The sequence below is a fragment of the Blennius ocellaris genome, assembly GCF_963422515.1.
Source record: "Blennius ocellaris genome assembly, chromosome: 3".
Lineage (NCBI taxonomy): Eukaryota > Metazoa > Chordata > Actinopteri > Blenniiformes > Blenniidae > Blennius > Blennius ocellaris.
This window is the reverse complement of record NC_137652.1, coordinates 7,883,753-7,905,762: the sequence shown is the minus strand read 5'-3', so window position 1 is coordinate 7,905,762 and position 22,010 is coordinate 7,883,753. Positions and strand designations below refer to the sequence as shown.

The 22,010-nt window shown below is 42.9% G+C and overlaps 1 protein-coding gene across 2 annotated transcripts; it reads left to right on the top strand.

Moving 5' to 3' along the window:
• Window positions 1-2,970: 2,970 nt before the first annotated feature.
• On the top strand, window positions 2,971-21,076 carry smad1 (SMAD family member 1). 2 transcript variants are annotated; one of them, XM_080520734.1, is made up of 7 exons: window positions 2,971-3,080; window positions 11,836-12,363; window positions 16,200-16,466; window positions 16,562-16,678; window positions 18,643-18,864; window positions 19,053-19,309; window positions 20,206-21,076. In XM_080520734.1, the coding sequence occupies exons 2-7, from the start codon at window positions 11,964-11,966 to the stop codon at window positions 20,347-20,349; spliced, it is 1,407 nt and encodes a 468-aa protein (XP_080376860.1). In that variant the 5' UTR covers window positions 2,971-3,080; window positions 11,836-11,963; the 3' UTR covers window positions 20,350-21,076. The 2 variants fall into 2 exon arrangements, with proteins under 2 accessions (XP_080376860.1, XP_080376859.1); XM_080520733.1 differs by having other exon boundaries at window positions 16,182-16,466.
• The last annotated feature ends 934 nt before the right edge of the window (window positions 21,077-22,010 follow it).

Here is a 22,010-nt window from a genome sequence, read left to right as displayed (position 1 = left end):
TAACTACACAAGCAAGGTCGGCAAGCAATGGTAATTGATTTTGAGTTTAGTGCTCTCAATCCCAGCAACAGGACGAGTCAATTTGTATGATGTAAAATGCAGTTTGCCTTGTGTTCGCCACTTCAAAATGCAAATATTTGCACTGTGCCTGCCTTGTGCAGAATAAAGGTGCCACTCCACAGCCAACTAATTACATTTACCAACAGGTCTTTTGAGCATTTGAAGGATCCTGTTTTTGCTTCAGTGGTTCCAAATTACGGTTCAGGACAGTTGCACACTTTATATGCAGTTTCTTCACACTTTGATAAAAACCTTAGTATAAACAGAAAAAGTAAACAAATGATAGCTCTCTTACTGGCAGTCTGGGAAATGCTTTGATGACTATGTAAACGCCAAATTAGTACATAAAATAATGCTATTGGCTGTTCGATGCACAAAATAATGGAAATAGTGGGGGAAAAGTATTGAGATACTCCACCCACCAATTTTCTATCTCACCTTATCCGACTCACGGTCATGAGGTGGTCGAGCCAATCTCAGCTAACTAAAGGCAAAGGCCAAGTACACTCTGGACAGGTCGCCAGTCCCTCACAAATACTGGTTTATGAAACCATTATTTGTTTGGAAAAAAATGCAACTGTTTGAAAATGTATGGACTCCATCTCCTTACAGATGTCAGATGCGACAACCACTGAAAATGATGCAGTGCCTATGCCAGGTCTGTAGGTCGCACTGAAGCTCTGCCACATGAATACACCAAAAATGTAGGAAAAGACACGACACGGAGCATGCAAAGATAGAAAAATGGCCAAATCTAACATTTTGGCTTATTGAACCGACTAGAATCAGTAGCTTCTGCAGCACGATCTGGGGCATGTGGTCTGCCATTGTTGTCGTTGTTAAGTGACGTCACGGTGAAACGAAAGTACCAACCACTACAGTACTACAATTTGTAGCCCATTCCGATACTTTAAACTAAACTGAAATCATGAAAAACTCCATCTTGCTTGTAATACTAGTCTGTTTGTATAGAAATGTTGTGAGCTGAGCTTTCTTGTTTGTTTTGGGTTTTTTTTTAAGTTTGCTTACTGCAACCATCCCAGTAATACAAAGAAAATCAAGTGAGTACACTTGTGAACCTACCACTAAAAATGACCTGCGGGAGAGGAAGTAGAGTACATGTCATGCTTCCAAGTTAGTGTGGGTGCAAGAAGGGAGGTGAAATTATCTTAATTAGAATATTACAGGTTGATAAACGGCATAATGAGATGAAAACTCCATAAAGCCTGATAGAGTAGGTATAAACTCAGTGGGCTCCCCTCTGTAAAAGCACTATAAATGTATGTGGTCTAATGAACGTGCAGCTGCTTCTTCTCTCTCTTTCAGCGTGTGTGTGTGTGTGTGTGTGTGTGTGTGTGTGTGTGTGTGTGTGTGTGTGTGTGTGTGTGTGTGTGTGTGTGTGTGTGTGTGTGTGTGTGTGTGTGTGTGTGTGTGTGTGTGTGTGTGTGTGTGAACCAAAAGTTCAGGGAGTCTTCCTCCTCTGCTCATCATCACCTTCATCATCGTCACAGCCCTATCCCTGCCCCCCTTCCTCGCGCTGTTTTCCCAGATTTATTCACGTGCAGCTCGCTCCCGCCTCACTCAGACATTCTGTCGCCAGCGCCGTGACGTCACCTGCGCCAGGAGCCTCCTCCGCTCTGAAGCGTTTCCCTCCGCCTGTCTCCGAGACAAACTAGTCCCCCCCCCCACAGCGGCATCTCTGAACTTTACTAACACACAACCCCCCCACCCCCGTTGCTGCACTTTTTTTTTTTATTATTATACCGCAGTCATATCGTAATAATAGATCAAGTATGGTTTCTTCCTATGTGACTATTTGAAGTCATTTAAAACATTTGAGTAAATAAACTGTAATATATTCCATATATTTAATTCATTATTAAGAGTTGTGATATCATTGGCAAGTATGAGAAAGAGTTAAGATTGAGATTAAAGCACCTTATTTTCATTCTATTTCACTGTTTTCATCAGATAAAAATTCCACAGCCTTTTTTCTCTCTCTGAATAATCTTAATGCACTGTTTTTCTCTCTCTCTTCATCTTCATGCACATAGAAATACGAATTTAGTCCCGTGGAGGAAAAGACACTCAAGTGTCCTCTGCAGCAGGTCTAGTTTCATGCATTATCATGCAATATTAATTAGATCCTCTGAAAAACTGTCAGAAGTTCACACTCCTGACATTGCCCAAATTGTACAGAGAACCCTGCATGAGGTGCATGTGAAAGCATGTTGAGATCCTTATCCTCTTGGACACTTTTGTTCTCCCTGACAGATCAGTGCTTATCATGTCACACTCAAAGCAAGAGGGAGGCTTAACAAGGTGCAGTTCAGGAGATCACAATACAGATCAAATATCACTTGCACCCATGCAAAATACCTTTGTCCAGCATCTTGTGAGGAAAAAAAGAGAATGAAGTTAAGTTTCGCTGTGTACACAAAGTAAATACGGCCATTAATGTGATAAGTTGCTGTGCATGCATCTTCCCTGCTGTCTTTCTCACCAAAATGCATGAAACCTGTAACATTTAGGCTACAACAGACACATTCTGCAATCGCAAACTCACACATCAGATATGAAACTCTCCCACTGGTGGGAGCCACTTGTAAAAAAAAAAAAAAAAAGGGAAAAAAAAGAAAAGAAAAGAAAAGGGAGAAAAAACCCGCATTGTTCCACACTTACATAATCCATTTTACACACACTGAATGAAGATGTTGGATGTGTAAAAAGTAGGTCTTCTTGTTGTCTCGGGGCTGCATCCCGCGGCGTGATACTGGCGCTAAGCAGAGGGTGAAGCGGCTCCGCGACTGACTGACGCCAGGCCGGGCAGAGCGGAGCGGACGGAGCGAGGCAGAAGGGAGCGCGCCGCGCCGCACCGCAACGCACCGCAGCGCACTGCCGCCGCCGCCGCCGCCGCCTGACGCTCCGCACACAGCACCACCGCACCGCAACGGTACAGCACCGGAGGAGCCGAGGACGGACGCACCGACACAGCCCGGAGCTGCACCGACACTAAAAAGGTACTGTAAAGTTTTCTCCTCACAAACAATATCAACTTTATCACTTGTTACACGGTGCACGGCTGAGTTTGTGAGGAAGTAGACCCCAGCAGCTATCAGCCCAGAAGTGTGTCATTTGGCTGCTTGAAACTTTTTTTTTTCCTCCTTCCCTTTTCGTCACACTGTCAAGAGTTTGAAATGTAGCCACATTTACCAGCATGTCTGCAATTTAGGCTAATTTATTCATCACTTGTAGCAGAAAAAATAGCGAGAATGGAGCAAAGATTGTGCATGTGTTCTATAAGTAGCAATGATTTAGGTAAATGACTCCAAAGCATGCATTATTTACATATGGACTATTTGCTGCTTTTTCAACACTAATGCTCTCGATGCTGTTATAAACACACAGAAGAGTGCGTGTTAATATGATAAGCACATTATCTGATTAGATGAGTCGTCTTCTTCTATCATATGTATATCGTCTCCAACGATCATTGCATGTTTTATACTATGAAAAGGAAAACTGCAGCCCGGGGCGATGTCTTCAAATGACTTGATCTGTTTGACTAACTCCCTAAAATCCTCAGATATTACACTGATGATGGTGAGAAGCTGAGAAAAGCAGCAAACCCTTTGAATGTCTTACTTTTCTTTGTCTTCGTGATCCGCTTCCTCACTTGAATTGTAAAAAAGTGTTCACGGTTGTGTTTATGAGAATCAGCTCATTGATTGTTGAACTATTGCTACACATGATGGTGTAACGGACTCATGTTATGGGTCCCACAAGATGAGTTGTTCCTTCATGTGAAATGGATGACCATATATTGATGTCTTCAAAAAAAAAACCATGATACCTTGCAACACCTTGACGTGTGTGTGGTTTTTGTTTTGTTTCTGCTCCTCACACTGTCCTCTGAAGGATGTAGACCTGCTGAGGTTATTTCCTTCTGATGCACTTTAGTCGCATGTGTGGAAGTTATGTCCATGTGTTCATGAGTATATGTGTGTGTGTGTTTGTGTCTGCCAATGAGTCTTATGTGAGGTGGAAGGAAGGAAAGAGAGTGAGAGAGGGGGGAGAGAGAGAGAGAGAGACTCACAGAAACTAAGGCTAGATCTCCTGACATTATTGAAGATGACATATCAGATTACCCAAAGGACAGGAATTTGTCCTTGTCTGTGATAGACCTCCAATTGTTTTATTGTTCTGCTTTCTCGCTTCAAGCTTTATTTGAAAATCAAACCAGGGTGTTTTTTTTTGTGGTTTTTTTTACTGAATTGAAGAAAACCTCTTGAATGGCACAGCAGATCTGATTGAGTAATGCTCTTATGAGTCCAAGATCCATCATTATGAATTACTATCTATCTATCTATCTATCTATCTATCTATCTATCTATCTATCTATCTATCTATCTATCATTGGAAAACTCATTATTTTGATTGATGAAAAATATAAATGTTCATTATCAGCAGCCAACATCTATGGTAATTACAGCCACCCATCCAATGAAAGTAATTATTTCTAAATATCTTAATCTAACTGATGTGTCTGTGTTTGTTATTCTTTAGTTTTGCTTTAAAATGAGCTTTATGAAACATATTCAAGAGCGCTTTGAATGCACTTCGAATACCAGTGAGGCGAATATGTGGATTTTTGTTTTTATAAGTCACGTGCCCAGCAAAGCGCCAGTTGTCCATGTGTGATCTCTCTTGTCAAAGTGATGCACCCTTGAGCTGACACGGTTTTGCATTCGTTTGTGTTTTTGATTGTATTCCTCCATGTCTCCCGGCCTGAACGTATAAACAGGCCCTTCACACGCGTGTCTGCCATGTGTCGGGGTGAGGTGTCCACCCTAACACAACACAAACCCAACACTGAGTGCCGAGCGTGTTTGAGATAGCTGCTTGAAAAACCCATGTGTTTGCTGGTTGTCTGCTGTGTCGGTGTGTGTGTGTGTGTGTGTGTGTGTGTGTGTGTGTGTGTGTGTGTGTGTGTGTGTGTGTGTGTGTGTGTGTGTGTGTGTGTGTGTGTGTGTGTGTGTGTGTGTGTGTGTGTGTGGGGTTGGGGGGGGGGGGGGGGGGGGGGCTGCCGTGTCTGGGACGTAAAGAATCTGATCCCACTTCAGCCCCTCAAAGTCTCGGCCGGACTGACAACTGTGCCGCGACTTTTTTCGGGCGTTTTTTCCGTGGCGTGCTCAAAAGTGACGTGATGGCTGGGCTGTCGCTCCGGCGCGTCAATCTTCGTCCGGACATCAGCTGTGTGTGTGCCATTCGGGTGTGGGCGAGAGGGGAAAGTGACCCCGGTGAGTTAAAGGAGCTTCTCGGGTCAATGCCGTGTCTAGTCAGCGAGGGCAGCACCTCACGTCTGACTGTGGTTATTTCAAGCTTCCACTCGTAGACTATTGTATTGACTGGAGAGGCTGTTGCAAAAAAAAAAAAAAAAAAAATCTCAGTGTGTTTTGGAAGCAAGGAGAAGAGTTATTGTTGAGCGTGACAGACAAACAGGACCAGCTGATGCACCAGACTGATGTATTATTGTACATATTGGACCTTGTCTTAGAATGAAAATACCATACAGACACACTGATTGTGTGTTGCTCCTTCGCACAAGACACACACATTTAACAGCGGAGTTCATCAAGAATTGCCTACAGTTTTGAGCGGTGGCAATTCAAAAAAGTAAAACAAACAAATGAAAAAAGAACAGCATGTTATTAAATGGTTTTTTTTTTGGTTCTTTTGTTTGTTGCAGCCACGTTGAATGAATCTGTAAATAGTTTGTCAGATGAATCATTCAGTCCATAAAAACATATCAAAACCTTTGCGCAGACCTCTTCAGACTAGTCGTTGGACTGATTTGGATTAGAGAGCTGCAGCCATGGATCAAGCTGAACAGCTGTTAAAACATCAATACTGTGGTTTAATAACTGACTTTTCGATTCAAATTAAATGTTAATTCTTCTGGAAATATTTTCTGTGTTGCTCCTCAGTCATTCAGGTACATTTAGAACGTGCAGCCCACCTGGCCTGTGATTGTGGTATCAGATCTTTACTTACTTCCTCTTTTATTTTAATTTGCATGACAAATTCATTGTTGCATTGTGTGAAAAAGCTTATTTTGCATCCTGGAAGCGGCATAATTCCCCCTGTTTTGACTCCCGGAGGATCTTAATCTTCAAATGCTCAATGAAGAGACCAGATATCCCAGCGCTTTCGTACTCTGAAACACTCAGTCCGTCTTAAATCCCCGGCTTCAACGTCGCTCTCGATTTTCTTCCCCTCCTTCTTTGCATCATCCCCCTTTTCTTCCTCTCCCTTCCTCCTTATCTACCACCCTCTCTCTCTTCCTGCACTCCTCTGTTTATTGCCTGTGACTCCATTGAGCGGGGGTTAATGGAGGCCCCATCCAGGACCCTGCTGATAAATAATGTAGCGTCTTTATAATGCTGCGTCCCCGGGGAGGGTCCAGAGAGCATCATTACTGCCTCCTCATCCTACACAGCCCAGGCCTAAATTGATTAACAGACACTGGAGCGCTGCAAAATGATCCATGGGGCTGGTGTAGTGGCTAACAGCTCGCACCAGGTGGGTCAAAGCCTCCCGCCTGTCAGTGTCGCATGATCCCACTCGGCGCACCCATTAGCATCGGTCTCTGTCCGGCGGGCTAACTGATGGCCATAACAAGCTGCCGCTAACGCAATAGCGCCGGGGAACATCGCTCGGACTCGACTGCGGGGAATGTCGGAGTGGTTTTTATGGGGCTGTCGTGTAAATGATGGTGTGTGCGCTTCAGTCTGTATGGAGGGGGAGAGCGGCGGCCAAGGCCACTGCTGGCATCGGCGCGTCTCCTCGATGCCCCGCGTCAGACGCACGGGATGAAACGCAAAAGTTTGACGGCGACTTGTACACGTTTAATGTATTAGATGCATCGCGATAGGGTACGTTTAGTCTTTTAATCAGGGCAGAGACGTACGACTAAAACTGTCTGGGAAAAAAACATCTATTTAAATCTTCATTTTGAAGAAGAAACAACTTGATCAAAATATTCAGAATTTACTGTGAAAATACTTTTGAGTTTGTTGGTTTATTTCTCAAACCGATAATTAATTCGGATCGAGTTTCTCAGCTGTATGGAGTAGTGTCTTTATCTGATTGGAAACTGGTCTCATTGTGACATTTACGGATATTAATGCAAAGTTAAGCAAATTAGGGTGTTTCTTTCTTTTTTTGTTTGACTAATTAAAAGGAAACTAAAGGTTGGTTTTAAATAAATTGGCCTATTTGTCAACTGTTTCATGTTTTCATGAGTGAAGAGTTGCCTGTTTTTTTGCTTACTATAAGGTGAATACAATTAGAATTGGACAATAAAATGTTTGGCCCGGACTGAGTTGTAAAAGATTTATGTCTACCAAAGCATTCATTACGGTACTAAGTTACTGGAATTAATATCAACCTGACGAGTTGTTAGTTGAGTAAAATATCAACTTTGGGGAAACATTCTTGTGCTGACTACATGCGTTTCATTTGGAGTAATCTGGTCACAGTTTGCCACTGTCGTAACTTATACGTCCAATGAATTCAGATCCAAGACAGTGTAGTTTAAAAAGACATTTATACATTTTGGTGGCCACTGGATCCTTAAAAAAAAAAAAGGTTTTAGTTTATTTCTCCGCCAAAACTTCGTTCTGAAAAGAAAAAAAAGCATCTTCCTGACCCATAGATTTTATCCGCCGTCGCCTGATTATCACGCTGGACGGGATTGGAAACAAAAACCATTGTGACTTAAACTTTCCTTTCAATGAAAACTTGGAAATCTAAACGCTGTTGCATCTATCACACGCACGCACACGCACACGCACACACACACACCCTCGTCTATACATAGGTTTTAGGAAGTGCAAGGCACTTGGGCGCCTTCATATTTTGACTGACTCGCAGACAACCCCAAGCTAGCATTGTCCAGAGCGGCAACACACTGTGCCGTATCAGACCCCTTAAATAAGCATGTGGTCGGGCCAACTCTCAGATATTATTGACAGTCGGGGCTGGAAACATCCTAAAGATGTGGCCTCCAGCTGCAGCTGAATGACAGTGGAGGATTGTTAGGTCTGCTGCAGATGTTCCAGCTCGCTGGATTCCTCCATCTGAAGTGGATTAAAGTTCGTCTGAAACGGAACGTGTGCTGATAGCGTGGGCCGCTACCCAGAGGTCATCAAAGCAGCTCTTGCGGCTGGATGTGGATGAGAATGACTCGTTGTATGTCTGGGTGGTGACCCTGACACAAATACGACGTTGCTGTTTGCGTCTCTTGAACTGTGTGCTTTATTGTTAGCCTCGGCTCTCGGCTCCGGGTGTGTTTTGCCTTTTACAGATGTGCTGAGTCAGCTCAGCATCAGACACTTGCAAGGCCACGACCCGGAGATAGTTTTGGAGATTTATTGGAAATACGTGTTTTAATCAGGACAACAACATTCATCCCACTCCCAATGGAATGGAAGCATTGTGTGTAATCAGTTCACATCGACAGACATTTTATTTTTGTATGTTTAATCTTTGTTTCTCCCTCCAACGCTGCACAGTCGCAGTCCTGTAATGAGAATATATAGTGTATTAGTGCTGTGGATCTAATGTTGCTTTGAGAAAAGGATTTGATAAATTACTTCAGTGAAGTAGTGCGCTGCATATAGAGACGTCTGGTCGTGACTTCTGGGTGTCAGATGGGAAATCTTTTGATTTACATGGAGCACTTTATCTCCATCAGGCGTACAGATAATACAGTGAATGGTAGGGAACTACTTATTTTTTCCTTATCTATCTACTGACATCTTAAACAAGCATTGGAGTAATTTAAAAATACTTCTTGATGCATTTTTTTTTTTTTAAATCAGATCAGATATTTTTGGTTTCTATTTTGGATCTATTTTCATTATCAGTCATTCATTCATATTTTGTTTACTGTATTTGAAATTTGTTTATAAATGATTGAGAGTTAATGAGAACATCAAGGTACTAACCTTAAAAAAAAGTGGGATTTGTTTCATGTAGGGTTGGGCGATGTGGCAAAAATTTCATATCACTTTTTTTTATAAGGTAAGATAAGATAAGCCTTTATTGATCTCACAAAGGAGAAATTTACTTGTTACATTCTGCTCTTAAGGACACTCATGAGTAGGAAAGACAAGAAATGTGCAAAGAATAGAGGTGTCTTATATACAATGACTATCAAGAACTCTAAGGGCCAAAAGTATTTACAGTAGAAGTAATAATAAGTAAAATAAAATAAAATAGGACTAAAATAAGATAAAAATCACAGACTATAATAAAGTATAATAAGTTCTAGTGGAGCAAAGTATACGGTAAGATGAAATACAAGGAAATTAAACTATGATGGGGGTGGGCGGCAAAGTGTAGAATAAAAGTACAATAAACATACTATCGTAAAAAATAATACCAGTGTTGGCGGTGCAGGTTCAGTCCTAACAAGTGGTCAATTTGTCCACTTGTAATATAATCTAAATCACTGTTTTATTACAATTGTATTTTAACAATAGTTTGTTTGGGGGTTTTTTTAGATTAATTTTCAAGTTTCTGAATGGTGCAACCAAACCATTTCCCGATGCAAAACACTGCCCCAACAGAAAAAAATAAAATAAAAGACAATCTGGGCCAAGGAATATTTCTGAAAATATTTTAATTTAAATACGTTCTGCAATTTTGCCAACATGTGCTAAGAACATAAACATACCAAAATGTAAACGACACTGATAAAGTGCACTCTTGCAAAAAAAACAAAAACAAACTGTCCTTGGCTTTTTAGGTAGCGTTCACATGAACAGTGAAACAAGTAAAATATAAATTTCCCCCGCAAAAAACCCACATAATTCCAATAATGTTTGAAACTCATGGATGAGACAAGACACTCACAAGAAACTTATAAGATTAGGTGAGACTTTTAGACACGTTTACCGTATTTTCTGTACAATAAGTGGCCCCTGAATATGAGTTGCATCTGTCAAAAAACTGTCATGAAGAGGAAACGGAGACTGGAAAGCTCTGCCCTCAGTAATCTGAACCATCAGATTGACTTGAAAGCCTTTCAATGAGATTTAGTTGTTTGAAAAAGAAATCAATGTGTGTCCTGTGATCAGCAAAACGTCATCTCAGAGGTCATTGTTGGTGTGTGTGTGTGTGTGTGTGTGTGTGTGTGTGTGTGTGTGTGTGTGTGTGTGTGTGTGTGTGTGTGTGTGTGTGTGTGTGTGTGTGTGTGTGTGTGTGTGTGTGTGTGTGTGTGTGTGTGTGTGTGTGTGTGTGTGTGTGTGTGTGTGTGTGAAGGTCGATCAGAGACGCAGTGACATCAGTTCAGAGGAGAGACTCCACCCTTTGACTTGTCCTTTCACACAGTTTCATCACACTGGACGGAGCGGTCACGGTAACGGGGAGGAAGTGGAGATAACGTTCAGAGACGAGGCTCAAACTCAAAGAAAAAGACCCCCCCCACCCACCCACCCACCACCACCCTCCCACCCCACCCACCACCGCTCTGTGAGCGGTGACACATGCAAGTCCAAACCTTGTTTTCTATTGCAGCAATGCTTCTGAGACATTCTCCCGAGATGCCTGCAGGGTGTGGAGGGAGAACTCGAGAACGACATTTTCCCCTCATCTCACCCACACTGTGGTCTGTCCGTACGGCCCCGCCCTCCCCAGTTTGTAGTTCTGTGTCACTTTTTAGATCAGCCAGTGTTACTCGAATGGCTAATTATAGCTGCATCTTGTGGGTTTCCAGTCAGTCTGATTGGCAAGAGTTAAATGTTTTCACGGCCTACACACACACACACACGCACACGCACACGCACGCGCACACGCACACACACACAGTTGTAAACAGCACCTGTTCGCATCAAACCTCCCTGCCCGTCTGCCAGCATGAAGTTCACATGCAGTGGCTGACAAAGATAGAAATTGTTATTCATCCCATAATCTGAAAGGCCAGGAATAACTCCAGAGCAGTCCTAATGATGTATTTGTTCCTGCTCGTAGGAAATCCAATATACTGCAGGCTTTACTGTCGGAGAGTGATGCATCCTCAGCCCTGAGTCAGTGCGCATAACTACTGCTGGATTTCTCACATGCTGTTTATTCAATTCTGGGTTTGCATCTGAACATTTATTCGCAGCCGAAACCTCGACCATAACTACATTTTATCTCTCTAATTGCATTCGGACATAACTTGGGCAAAAAAAAAGAAAGAAAGGAAAGAAAGGTGGAGGCGGTAGTGCTCACTGCGTTCTTGTTTTCGCTGTTAAAAGGAGCACGCCTGCACCTTCTGGCTACCGAATTGCTCCTGAGGGACACCAGTGAATGGGCACATTTATCCTGGGGTTCACATGCACTTCCTTTTAATTGTCCTGCACTTTGCCACATTCCTGCCCCTAAAAAAACCACCAAAAAAAGCCCCAAGTGTTTGTTGTCCATTTGCATCGGGAGCTTGATCATTTAAATTCTCCTTCCTGTAGGATCGGAAGCAGCTCCTTGTCAGATCTCACATTCGCAGTATCGTGACGCAAAACGGAACCCGCCTTGACTCCACTGCCGTTTTCCCTGAAGCCATGACTGACACGGGCTGTAAGGGTGACATCAGCCTTCAGCTGTCCGACATCACAGCCGTAGTAAAAGGGGCTGAAGTCTCGGTTGATGTTCCGTGGTTGCTGACGCCTGTCAGAGAAAGGAGATAATGAGGGAATTGTAACTTAAACAGATCTTTTTTTTTTTCCTCAGTTCCTGAGAAGACGATCCCACGTAGTGGAAGTTGAGGATTACGTCACCGTTGATCTTCTGAGCCTGGGCCGTCTTCACCCGCTGCTCACTTTTCCTTCCGGAGAGGGGAGGAAGGTGGCTCGCCCGACATGAACGTCACCTCGCTCTTCTCCTTCACCAGCCCGGCCGTCAAGCGGCTGCTGGGCTGGAAGCAGGGAGACGAAGAGGAGAAGTGGGCCGAGAAGGCCGTGGACGCCCTGGTCAAGAAGCTGAAGAAGAAGAAGGGAGCCATGGAGGAGCTGGAGCGAGCCCTCAGCTGCCCGGGTCAGCCCAGTAACTGTGTGACGATCCCGCGCTCGCTGGACGGACGGCTGCAGGTGTCCCACAGGAAGGGGCTGCCGCACGTCATCTACTGCCGGGTGTGGCGCTGGCCCGACCTGCAGTCCCACCACGAGCTGAAGGCGCTGGAGTGCTGCGAGTACCCCTTCGGCTCCAAACAGAAGGACGTGTGCATCAACCCCTACCACTACAAACGAGTGGACAGTCCAGGTGAGTGACTGATGACCCCACGGCTCAACGGCCAACGCTAATGCACATCACAAGTCGTGATTCATAAAATCTCTGACTTTTGTGTTTCCTTGGGCGAAACCCAATGAGGTTCAACGTGAACGGAGTGCAGGTTTAACGGAAACTGATAAATGATCTGATACCAGAGAGAAAAAAATATTTATTACAGTCTTAAGGAAAAAACATTCTGAGCATATTTAGTGTATTTTTAAGATCTAATCTCCCGTCACGAAACGCATTAAAAGAAACAAGTTTAAATTGTTTTACATACAGTGCAGCTCTTTTACGCTGATTTTATATATATATATATATATATATAAATGTGCGTAAAAACACTTCTCTGAGATCTCTTGATTAGTTTCCTGCTCACAAAAAGATACAAAATGGGACTAATACCCCCATTTTCTAGTTCCTGTCTTCTCCTTCACTTTAACGACTTCAGCAGATGTTCCTATTTGACTTTTCTCTTGCATCTATTATCTTTGTGATCACTGCCAGGTTTTTGTCTCTTAAGCTTTTATTCATTGCAAAGTCACCAAAAAAAAAAAAAAGGTCTGTATTATAACAGGTGAAGCAAATTTCAACGAGGACCGTAATAAAGGGGATAGACACCTCGTGTAAAAATGACCTAAAGTTAAACTAGGATAAGCAGCAATAAAAGTTTGTTTTAAAAAAGCGATGTGAGTGCAGATAGTGACCCGGCGTGCCGTAATTCCTCAGGCAGGTCATTCCAGAGCGTCTGAGCTCCCACTGCAGAAATAAGACAAATCAAACGCTCTCTGGCCTCCTGCTAAACAGAAAATTAGGGTCAGCTGGCCAGATAAAAACAGCTCTGTGCAGGGTGCGAAGTGTGTAAAGGGGCGTGTGTGTGCGCGCGTGTGCGCGCGTGTGTGTGTGTGTGTGTGGTGGCAGGAAATTCCATCTGGGGGGAGAAAGAGGGCTTTGTTTTGGCCATGCCCTGTACTGCAGGCCCGCCTTTTTTCTTTTTCTTTTCTTTCTTTTTTTTTTTTTTTTCTCCACACACATGTACACACAGGCACACATTTTACAAACACGAGGACGCGCACACACACACTTGACTGCAGGCGCAAGTTTTCTCTGATGATGGCTGGAACAGGAAGGCGGTCACCCACACACAATGGGAGGAAAGAGTCGTTGCCTTTCCTTGCACACTTTTTGTTTCAGCGGCGGGGTGAAAGGCAGAGGGCCGAGGTGACTCAACCCCGGAGCACCTGTCTATCCACACTCCCCCAACCACCACACACACACACCAATTTTTTCCTGCCTCGACACCCGCCCCCCCCACCTACACTCACACATCCTGTCAATCTTTCCTCACTATTCTCCGTAACAGCACAGCTGTCCGCCTGCGCCCCGTGTAACCTTTGAAACAAACTGTTACGCTGACGCGCCGGCTACCTGCAGGGATACTGACAACAGCCCGAGCCCCGTCTTAAGATCTCTGCAGCTCCTTTATTTATCTGCGCAGGTATTTATAGACGGTATAAGTAGAGCAGATCTCTGCGGTTTGCGCTGCACCTGAATGCCAACCCCAGCCAGGATATTTACCCCAAGTGAAGAATTCCGTGACAGCAGCTCGCCTCGAAATGTCTCTTCAGAGCCGAAATCTGAGAGTCCCGGGCCAAATACTGCTGGCTAAGACCGGCTGCCTGGAAGCTGACGTTTGAAAAATGCAGCGACATCTGCGCTCAGAATGTCGATTCATCAAGAACGCCACAGAGACGTTTTCTTTTGTCTCCGTTCACATTTGACTTTAAAGTCAATTCTAGAAGAATGCTATTAATCTAAAACAGTGACCTTTATGGCTCCTGAAGGGAAAAGCAACCAATTTGGGACATTTCTGGGTTACTATATTATACTATGTCCTATAATGTGCTTTATAAAAAATGAAATGTAGTCTGTCAGCATGATCATTTAGAAAGTTGTTCATCGGGGTGTCAAGCTTTGTTTTGGCACAATTGAATGAGTCGGATGAGTAGAATTATAACCATGATCTATGAATATACATAACTCTAAATATTTCCCCCTTTGTTTTAGTACACACTCTGCAAATACCTTTCAGTACCTTATTACAGAAAACTTAAAATGTGGATTTACTCAGAAAAACAAGTACAATTTCCACCAAGTTTTTCATGCTTGCCGTTCCATAATACAATGAATTGTCCAAAACAAAAATCTGCCCCTTGCAGCGAATAATTTCTCTAATCCTAATCTAATCTTCTCTGGTACAATGAGAGCATTAACATAGCCATAACAATGTGATAAAAGGGAGTGATCAGATAATTATGATAATTGAATCTGATGTGTTTTGATGCACTCCAGAAATATGATCATCAAAGAACCTCGTTTCAGTGTCCTCGTCCATTATGAAGTCTGTTTCAGAGTAGTGGGTAGTGATGTCAAACGTCCTATTATTTCAAAATGTCTCGTTATAGCGGCGGCTTAGTTGAAGGTTTTCATTTCATTTAACATCAAATTTTTCCGCTCTTCTGTCAACAAGTGGATCTTTCGCTCTGCTGCTACGCATCATGTTTTCTCTCAGCGTTGTGACTGCATTACTTCTGTTTTCATTTTTTTTTTTTCCTACACAAAAACAATCCCGATAAACGAGTACACGTGGCCAGACAACCAAGTATTGACAATAAATCTAGGTGTGTTGATTTGATTACTCATAATCAGATCATTAAAGCATAAAGCATATCAAATTACACTGTTTGAATGATCACTTGTAATCTGATTACTGCAGAAACTGGAGTGTGTATGTAAACTGGCTAATTGTTTTGTTTTTTTTGGTCAGGCTAATATTCAGCATGCTTGTTTGTACAAATTCACCCTCACAGTATTCCAGTGCTGCTTCAATAGTAGTAGGACTTTTTATGCTTGCTTTTTTTTTTTTTAACTATCGCCACCTCCAGCGTACAGAGCAGAAACAGCATTTACCTTAATGGAAAATTGAAACCCATCTGCAGTGTCTTCAAGATCTCCCCCAGGCTGCGATGGGCAGATTGTTAACCAACATGAAACATCATGTTTTGGTGCAGGAAACTCTGTCGCGTCAACATATACAGTACATTTATTTGTCTAAGTACAAACAGGTAATACTATTTCCAGAACCCAATAAGAGAAAACGTTAAATGTTAGTTTACACAACAGCTCCACTTTGCAAAAAAGATATGAAAATATGATGAATGTAGAATATTTATTTACATAAAAAGTGGACAAGATGATAAGAGTTTGCATGACGGAAGTATGTCGTTGAACTTATTAAAAACAAACTTTAATAATCCAGGGGGGGGAATCCTAAGAAAGCATTACTAATAAATAATGGGGATAAATTGTTTGTTTGTTTTTACACCATATACATTACATGTTAATGAAGGAATCATGTGTATATAATGACTAATAAAATAACAGTCATTTTAAGATACATTAAATTCAATAAATCTTAAATACTGAGCTTTATTCTTAGAACCTGATGAAGTAAACGTAGTGTCATGCTTTTTTGATATTTACAGCTTGTTTGTTTACCACAATAATGCAGTACTGATATTAACTTAATCAAAATCTAAATTGTACAGTAAGTTACATGATACATTTTCTCAGTGAGCCTTAACAAATGACTATATTAGACACACTATATTACTATATGTAATATATTGTTTTGTTTGTTCATTATTCAACTCACCCTGATCAGAACACCCTGAGTTGACGCCACATGAGAGTTTTGTGTTCGTATTTTTTTTGGTTCCACTAAATGCTGTTTAGTTAAACCACAACAGTTCTGTCCCTCTCCACAGTGCTGCCTCCTGTCTTGGTACCGCGGAACAGCGAGTTCAACGCCAAGCATACAATGTTGCCTCGCTTCCGCAACCCTCTGCAACAGAACGAGCCACACATGCCCCAGAACGCCACCTTCCCAGAATCCTTTGCTCAGGCCAACACCATGCCCTTTCCCCATTCGCCGGGCAACAGCTACCCAAGCTCCCCCGGGAGCGGCAGCAGCAGCGCCACCTTCCCTCAGTCCCCATCCAACTCCGACCCCGGGAGCCCATTCCAGATGCCAGGTGAGGTTTCTTTGAATTATTCCTTACTTCTCCTGCTTTAACAAAAAAAAAAAAAAAATCTCACTCTGCTTTGTTCTGCCTCCGCCCTCATGCAGAGACCCCGCCTCCTGCCTACATGCCCCCAGAGGAACAGATGACTCAGGATTGCCCTCAGCCGATGGACACCAACCTCTTGGCTCCACCCTTGCCCCTGGAGACTAACAACCGGCCAGGTGAGACGGCATTTTCTTTAGCTCACACACACACACACGTGCACACGCACGCACACACACACATTTTTGCACGTCCTTGTGTCCACTTATTTCTTGTGTGATATCACCCACATGAAGCTGTCTGCACCTGCTCGCCTTGATCTGCAGGTGCCAGGATTTCTAGGAAGCCTTGTTGTTGTTGTTTTTCTTCTTCTTCTACTCGTTTTTGTTTTCTCGCAGTCAAACTCCCAAATAGAAAAAAAAAAAAAAAAAGCCTCAGTGGGTTTGCTTCACCATATCCTGTCAGATAAAACGCTGTGTGAGCGAACCATTTACTGTGGAGTTTTAGTCTGTGGGTGCGATCCCAGGAGAAGCTCAAAGCCTCCGCAAATGAAGGTCGGCCTTCGGGTTTTATGAGCTCCATAAAAGCTGCAGCCTGTGTCATCTCCTCTGGTGGTAATGACTTGAAACTCGTTAACGACCAGATTCACTAATCACCTCAAACTTTCCAATCTGATGTGTGGCGCAGTAATTGCTGCAATCTCCCCTGTTTGGTTTCCATTTTATTGTGCTCGACAGACAGATCAGAGCTCCGTGTCTATGAATTCGTAATGGGCAAGTGTTCCATTTCAAAAATTGTCAGAGTCGGAAAACGAAGCTCAACTTCTAGCAGTCGTCTCCCAACAGACAGACTTGACGAGATGTCAGGTGATCCGAGAGGTTTTAACCACATACGCCGTGTTTTCAGAAGCAAAAAAAAGGAACACCTCCACAGATGCACCTGAAGTAAATTAACAATTGAGAATAATAATAAAAACATTCTTTTTTTTCTTTTGAGAAGCGAAAGATCTGTATTTCAAGTGTCTCAGCCATTTGGTCCTTAAACTATTCATAATACACATCGATTTCGCCTTTGAAAAAATGAATTAAGCTAACAAGTTTGCTGTTGTTCGCAGTCAACACACTCATCGGGGTAATAGCAGGATCTTTGTCTCTACTGCTGGTTTCCACACCTGACCGGGAAAATATTTACACTTTTTTTTTTTTTTGTCATCACACATTCAAGGCCAATCAGAGATTGTGCCCACGCACGGTGACAGCAGCGGCAGCAGCAGCAGAAGAGAAGGGCTGTTGAAAGTTTTGTCAGCTGGGAGTGGAAGTTTGGGGAGTTTTGGAGTCCTTTTCCAAAAGCTGCATCCTGTAACAGGGGAGCAGCTCTCTGTTGTGGGTCAGGCTGTGGGAAGGGCGCTGACAAAACACACCTGCCAGCCGGTGCCATGCCACAGAGGAAGTATGCTGGAGGATAAGCGTGATTTATTCTCCTTAGAGAGAGAAATTCATCTTTATTGTCATTGTAGAAATCACACATCAGTATGACAGGGCAGCGATCCACAGCAGTGCCAGAAATGTAAAAAAAAAATGTGCATAAGCATTTCACTCGCACATTACAATACATAAAAAATAAAACCCCCCAATGCATCTCACACTACCAGAGTATACAATCATAAATACCATAAGAATAAATGTGCATCATATAAAACCTATTGAGATAAAAATATGCAGAACAAAAGAGCCTAGTGTAAAAGTGTACTAAATGAGCAGTTTGAAAAAAGAGCAATGAGGCAGCTCCGTATCAGATGGCTCATTCTGCATTACTTAGCGCTATTGCTCTGTTTAAATAAAAAAAACAGTTCCTGAGTCAGTTTGTGTGTGATCTCAACGTCCGGAATCTCCGGCCAGAGGGCAGCAGGCACAGATATGCTCAACTGCAGCTCGGAGGCCCCTTATGCTTATTCAAGTCATAGTTATGGGCTACATGGGACCATAATCGCGTGGATGACTGAGATTTACAGTTATGTTTGAAAGCGTCAGTGGTTCTTGGCAGGCTGCACAGACGAATCTCAAATGCGCCTTCCGACATGTCCGCGTGAGTTTCTGTGTCCTCGGCCTCACTCCTGCGACCTCTTAATGTGCTTCCTGTGCAGATGTGCAGCCCGTCGCCTACGAGGAACCCAAACACTGGTGCTCTATTGTTTACTACGAGCTCAACAATCGCGTCGGGGAGGCGTTCCAGGCTTCCTCCACCAGCGTGCTCGTGGACGGCTTCACAGATCCCTCCAACAACCGCAACCGATTCTGCCTCGGCCTGCTCTCCAACGTCAACCGCAACTCCACCATTGAGAACACCCGGCGGCACATCGGCAAAGGTACAGCGTGGACCGCCGTCAGTAGACAGTAAAGAAGCAATTCCTGCTGTCAGCAGGAACACGGAGGGAGACGGGGACAAAGCAATAACAACAATTGGCTAAACGTTAGCGTCCATTGATTTTAGATCAGCTACGTTGGTGTTAATGGGTTTTTAAAACGTCGCTCGCTCCCCCGCTTGTGCGTCCAGGTGTCCATCTGTATTACGTGGGAGGCGAGGTGTACGCCGAGTGCCTGAGCGACAGCAGTATTTTCGTCCAGAGTCGTAACTGTAACTACCACCACGGCTTCCATCCCACGACCGTTTGCAAGATCCCCAGCGGCTGCAGCCTGAAGATTTTCAACAACCAGGAGTTTGCCGAGCTGCTGGCCCAGTCCGTCAACCACGGCTTCGAGGCCGTTTACGAGCTCACCAAGATGTGCACCATCCGCATGAGCTTCGTCAAGGTGATCTGGTCCGAACTACCGCTACCCTGGATGACTTTTATTCTTGAATGTAGCTCAGTGCTGCGAGGAATACTATTTACTTTGCTGAGCATCGAGTGAAATTCACGAGGAGTTGCTGTGTCACCCAAAACAAGAAGCTACAGTCACAGACAACATTAATGTCTTCAAATGTTGGGTTGAAAACTTGTAGATTCTGATCATGACCAGAAACTTGCACATAAGCTGTTAACCGAACAGCTCCGTGTCAGTATTGGATAGTTCTACTCAAACGGAAATGCATCCTACATTGGACAATATTATTTCCGTGACCGATTGCGGTCTTGTTTTCTGTTGCTGTACTTACATGCAACCATTATTTTATTGATAAAGCTTGATTAAAAAAAAGATCATGTGTAATTGACACATGCTCAGATATCCTGATAATCTCATACGAGGACTTTGGACTGATTTGAACATTTATTTTGAAACTGTTTCTCATTTTTATTATGTTAAAAAAAAGATTAAATAAAGGCAAATAGTTATGATACAATGGAAAATTCATCTTTCCCATAATTTCAAGGTGATATTTCCTATTTATTACACATAAACTGCCATTTAGAGCCTTTTTTGTGTTAATAATGTTGGATTATAAATCAAGAAAATCAATAATACAGTATCTTGAAATACTCAGTAATTGCACAAGTTCAGACGTTTTGTCCATTTTCCACCAGAGGCCATAAGTATCGCATTTAAGATTTCTACTATGCTCAACACGGAGTATGTTATCAATAAATTATTATCTTCCCTCTTTTTTATTTTTATTTTTTGAAACGCATCTGTATGTTGGGCTGCCACTTGCTATTGAAATGTTTCAAGGTTGTCTCCCTGTATGATTCCACTGTTTTCCTGTGTTGCAGGGATGGGGAGCAGAGTACCACCGCCAAGACGTGACCAGCACGCCCTGCTGGATCGAGATCCACCTGCACGGTCCGCTGCAGTGGCTGGATAAGGTGCTCACCCAGATGGGCTCCCCCCACAACCCTATATCCTCCGTCTCCTAGGCCCCGCCGTCCTCGGCCCCGCGGCTGTCCACACCCCAGCATTTTTGGTCTAAGTAGCAAGAAACGGTGTGAGCTGGTCCCAGACCGGCTTGCGTTTCAGTCCCGAACTGATGAGCGTTGCGACTGAAACACAAAGCGGCCTGGCGGCTAATTGGGCAGGTTTGTTCTCTACTTGAAGGACGTCTGAATTTGGGCCCATTTTACAGACTGGGAGAGAGGAAGTGAGCAAAGTGAGCGTGATGCAACTGGAAGATACTTGATCTTTGTGACCAACTGTAATAATTAGACCATCACACTCATCATGACGCAAGCATCCTCTCTGATCTTGCTCCCACCACCTTTTTTTTTTCTTTCTTCTTCTTCATTGTTCTACTATCCTGACTCATAAGTAGTTTGCGTCTAAATATTCCCTGGGACGTCCACCTATAACACGTGTGTAGGTACAATTAATTATGGGACATTCCACGTCACCGATTGCAGTCAGCTGCTGGTTTGTTGGGTTTTTATTTTTTTTTTCTGACTGCAGTGAGATTGGCATGAAATGTACTTAACACACCGCAAAGGCAGCAGGGACTGACAAGGTTTTAATCATATTTACATATTTAAATATGTCCATTTCACACACACACAAAATTGCTTTTAGCTCACTACTAAAGTAAAGCAGTTGGAAGGAATTATGTCATCAAAATCAAATCTCATCTCACAGATAACAAGAAATGATACGGGGGCAGAATTAGGGGGCATTTGAGCGTTCAGGGCGGGGTTACAGTGTCGGGGCATGGCACTAACGGCATTTCAGACACAGAAATAAAAGACTAAGTGTTGCTCATCTTGTGTTTCAAATCAATTTTAAGAAGATAAAAAGAAGTGTTTCGATATATTCACTATTAGAATATGTGCCGTGCAGTCTGGTTTTGCAAAGCATAGTTTGGTTAGTGTAGTGTTACACGTTTAAGGCCGGTAGCTGATCACGACATGACGCAGAGGTGAGTTTGTCCCTTTCGCTACAAACTCCGCAGCTTTAATCAAACGTGTCTGACGTGGAGTCACAATTGGGACGTAGATATCTCCTCAGTCGTACGTCTTTCTCTTATCACATTGACGAAGCAAAAGTTGTTAAGGAAAAAAAAAAATGAAAAGATTGTTATGGGAAAATGTTGAGCATTCAAATTTTTATTGTTGACTGAGAAAGGCATCAGTTGCTGAAGTTACTGGTAAGTTTTTTTTTGTTGTTGTTGTTTTTTTAATAAGATGCCGATTTTGCCATTCAATTCTTTTATGCTTTGAGCAATCTTCTTTGCGATTAAACTTGTATACTCTTTACATTCTTTTTGTATTTTGGAGCATTTTTTTTTTTTGGTTTGTCTGCACTTTTACATGTTGCATTTTAATTTTTTGTTCTTTTCGTTTCTTTTCTCTTATTTTGTTTTGCTCAGTAAAAAAAAAAAAAAAAAAAAAGATGAAAAAAAACTCCCAGAAAAGCAGTTTTATTCCATGAATATCAAGTCTCTACTGGAAGATTCAATAAATTTCTTTCATTAATTGCATTGTTTCTGTGTCCTTTCTGATTTAAAAAAAAAAAAAAATGACTATGACGTGTGTGTTGTATTTCACTGGGGCCTGAAAACTTGTGAGCAACAGAAAAAGAGTGACAAAAGGAC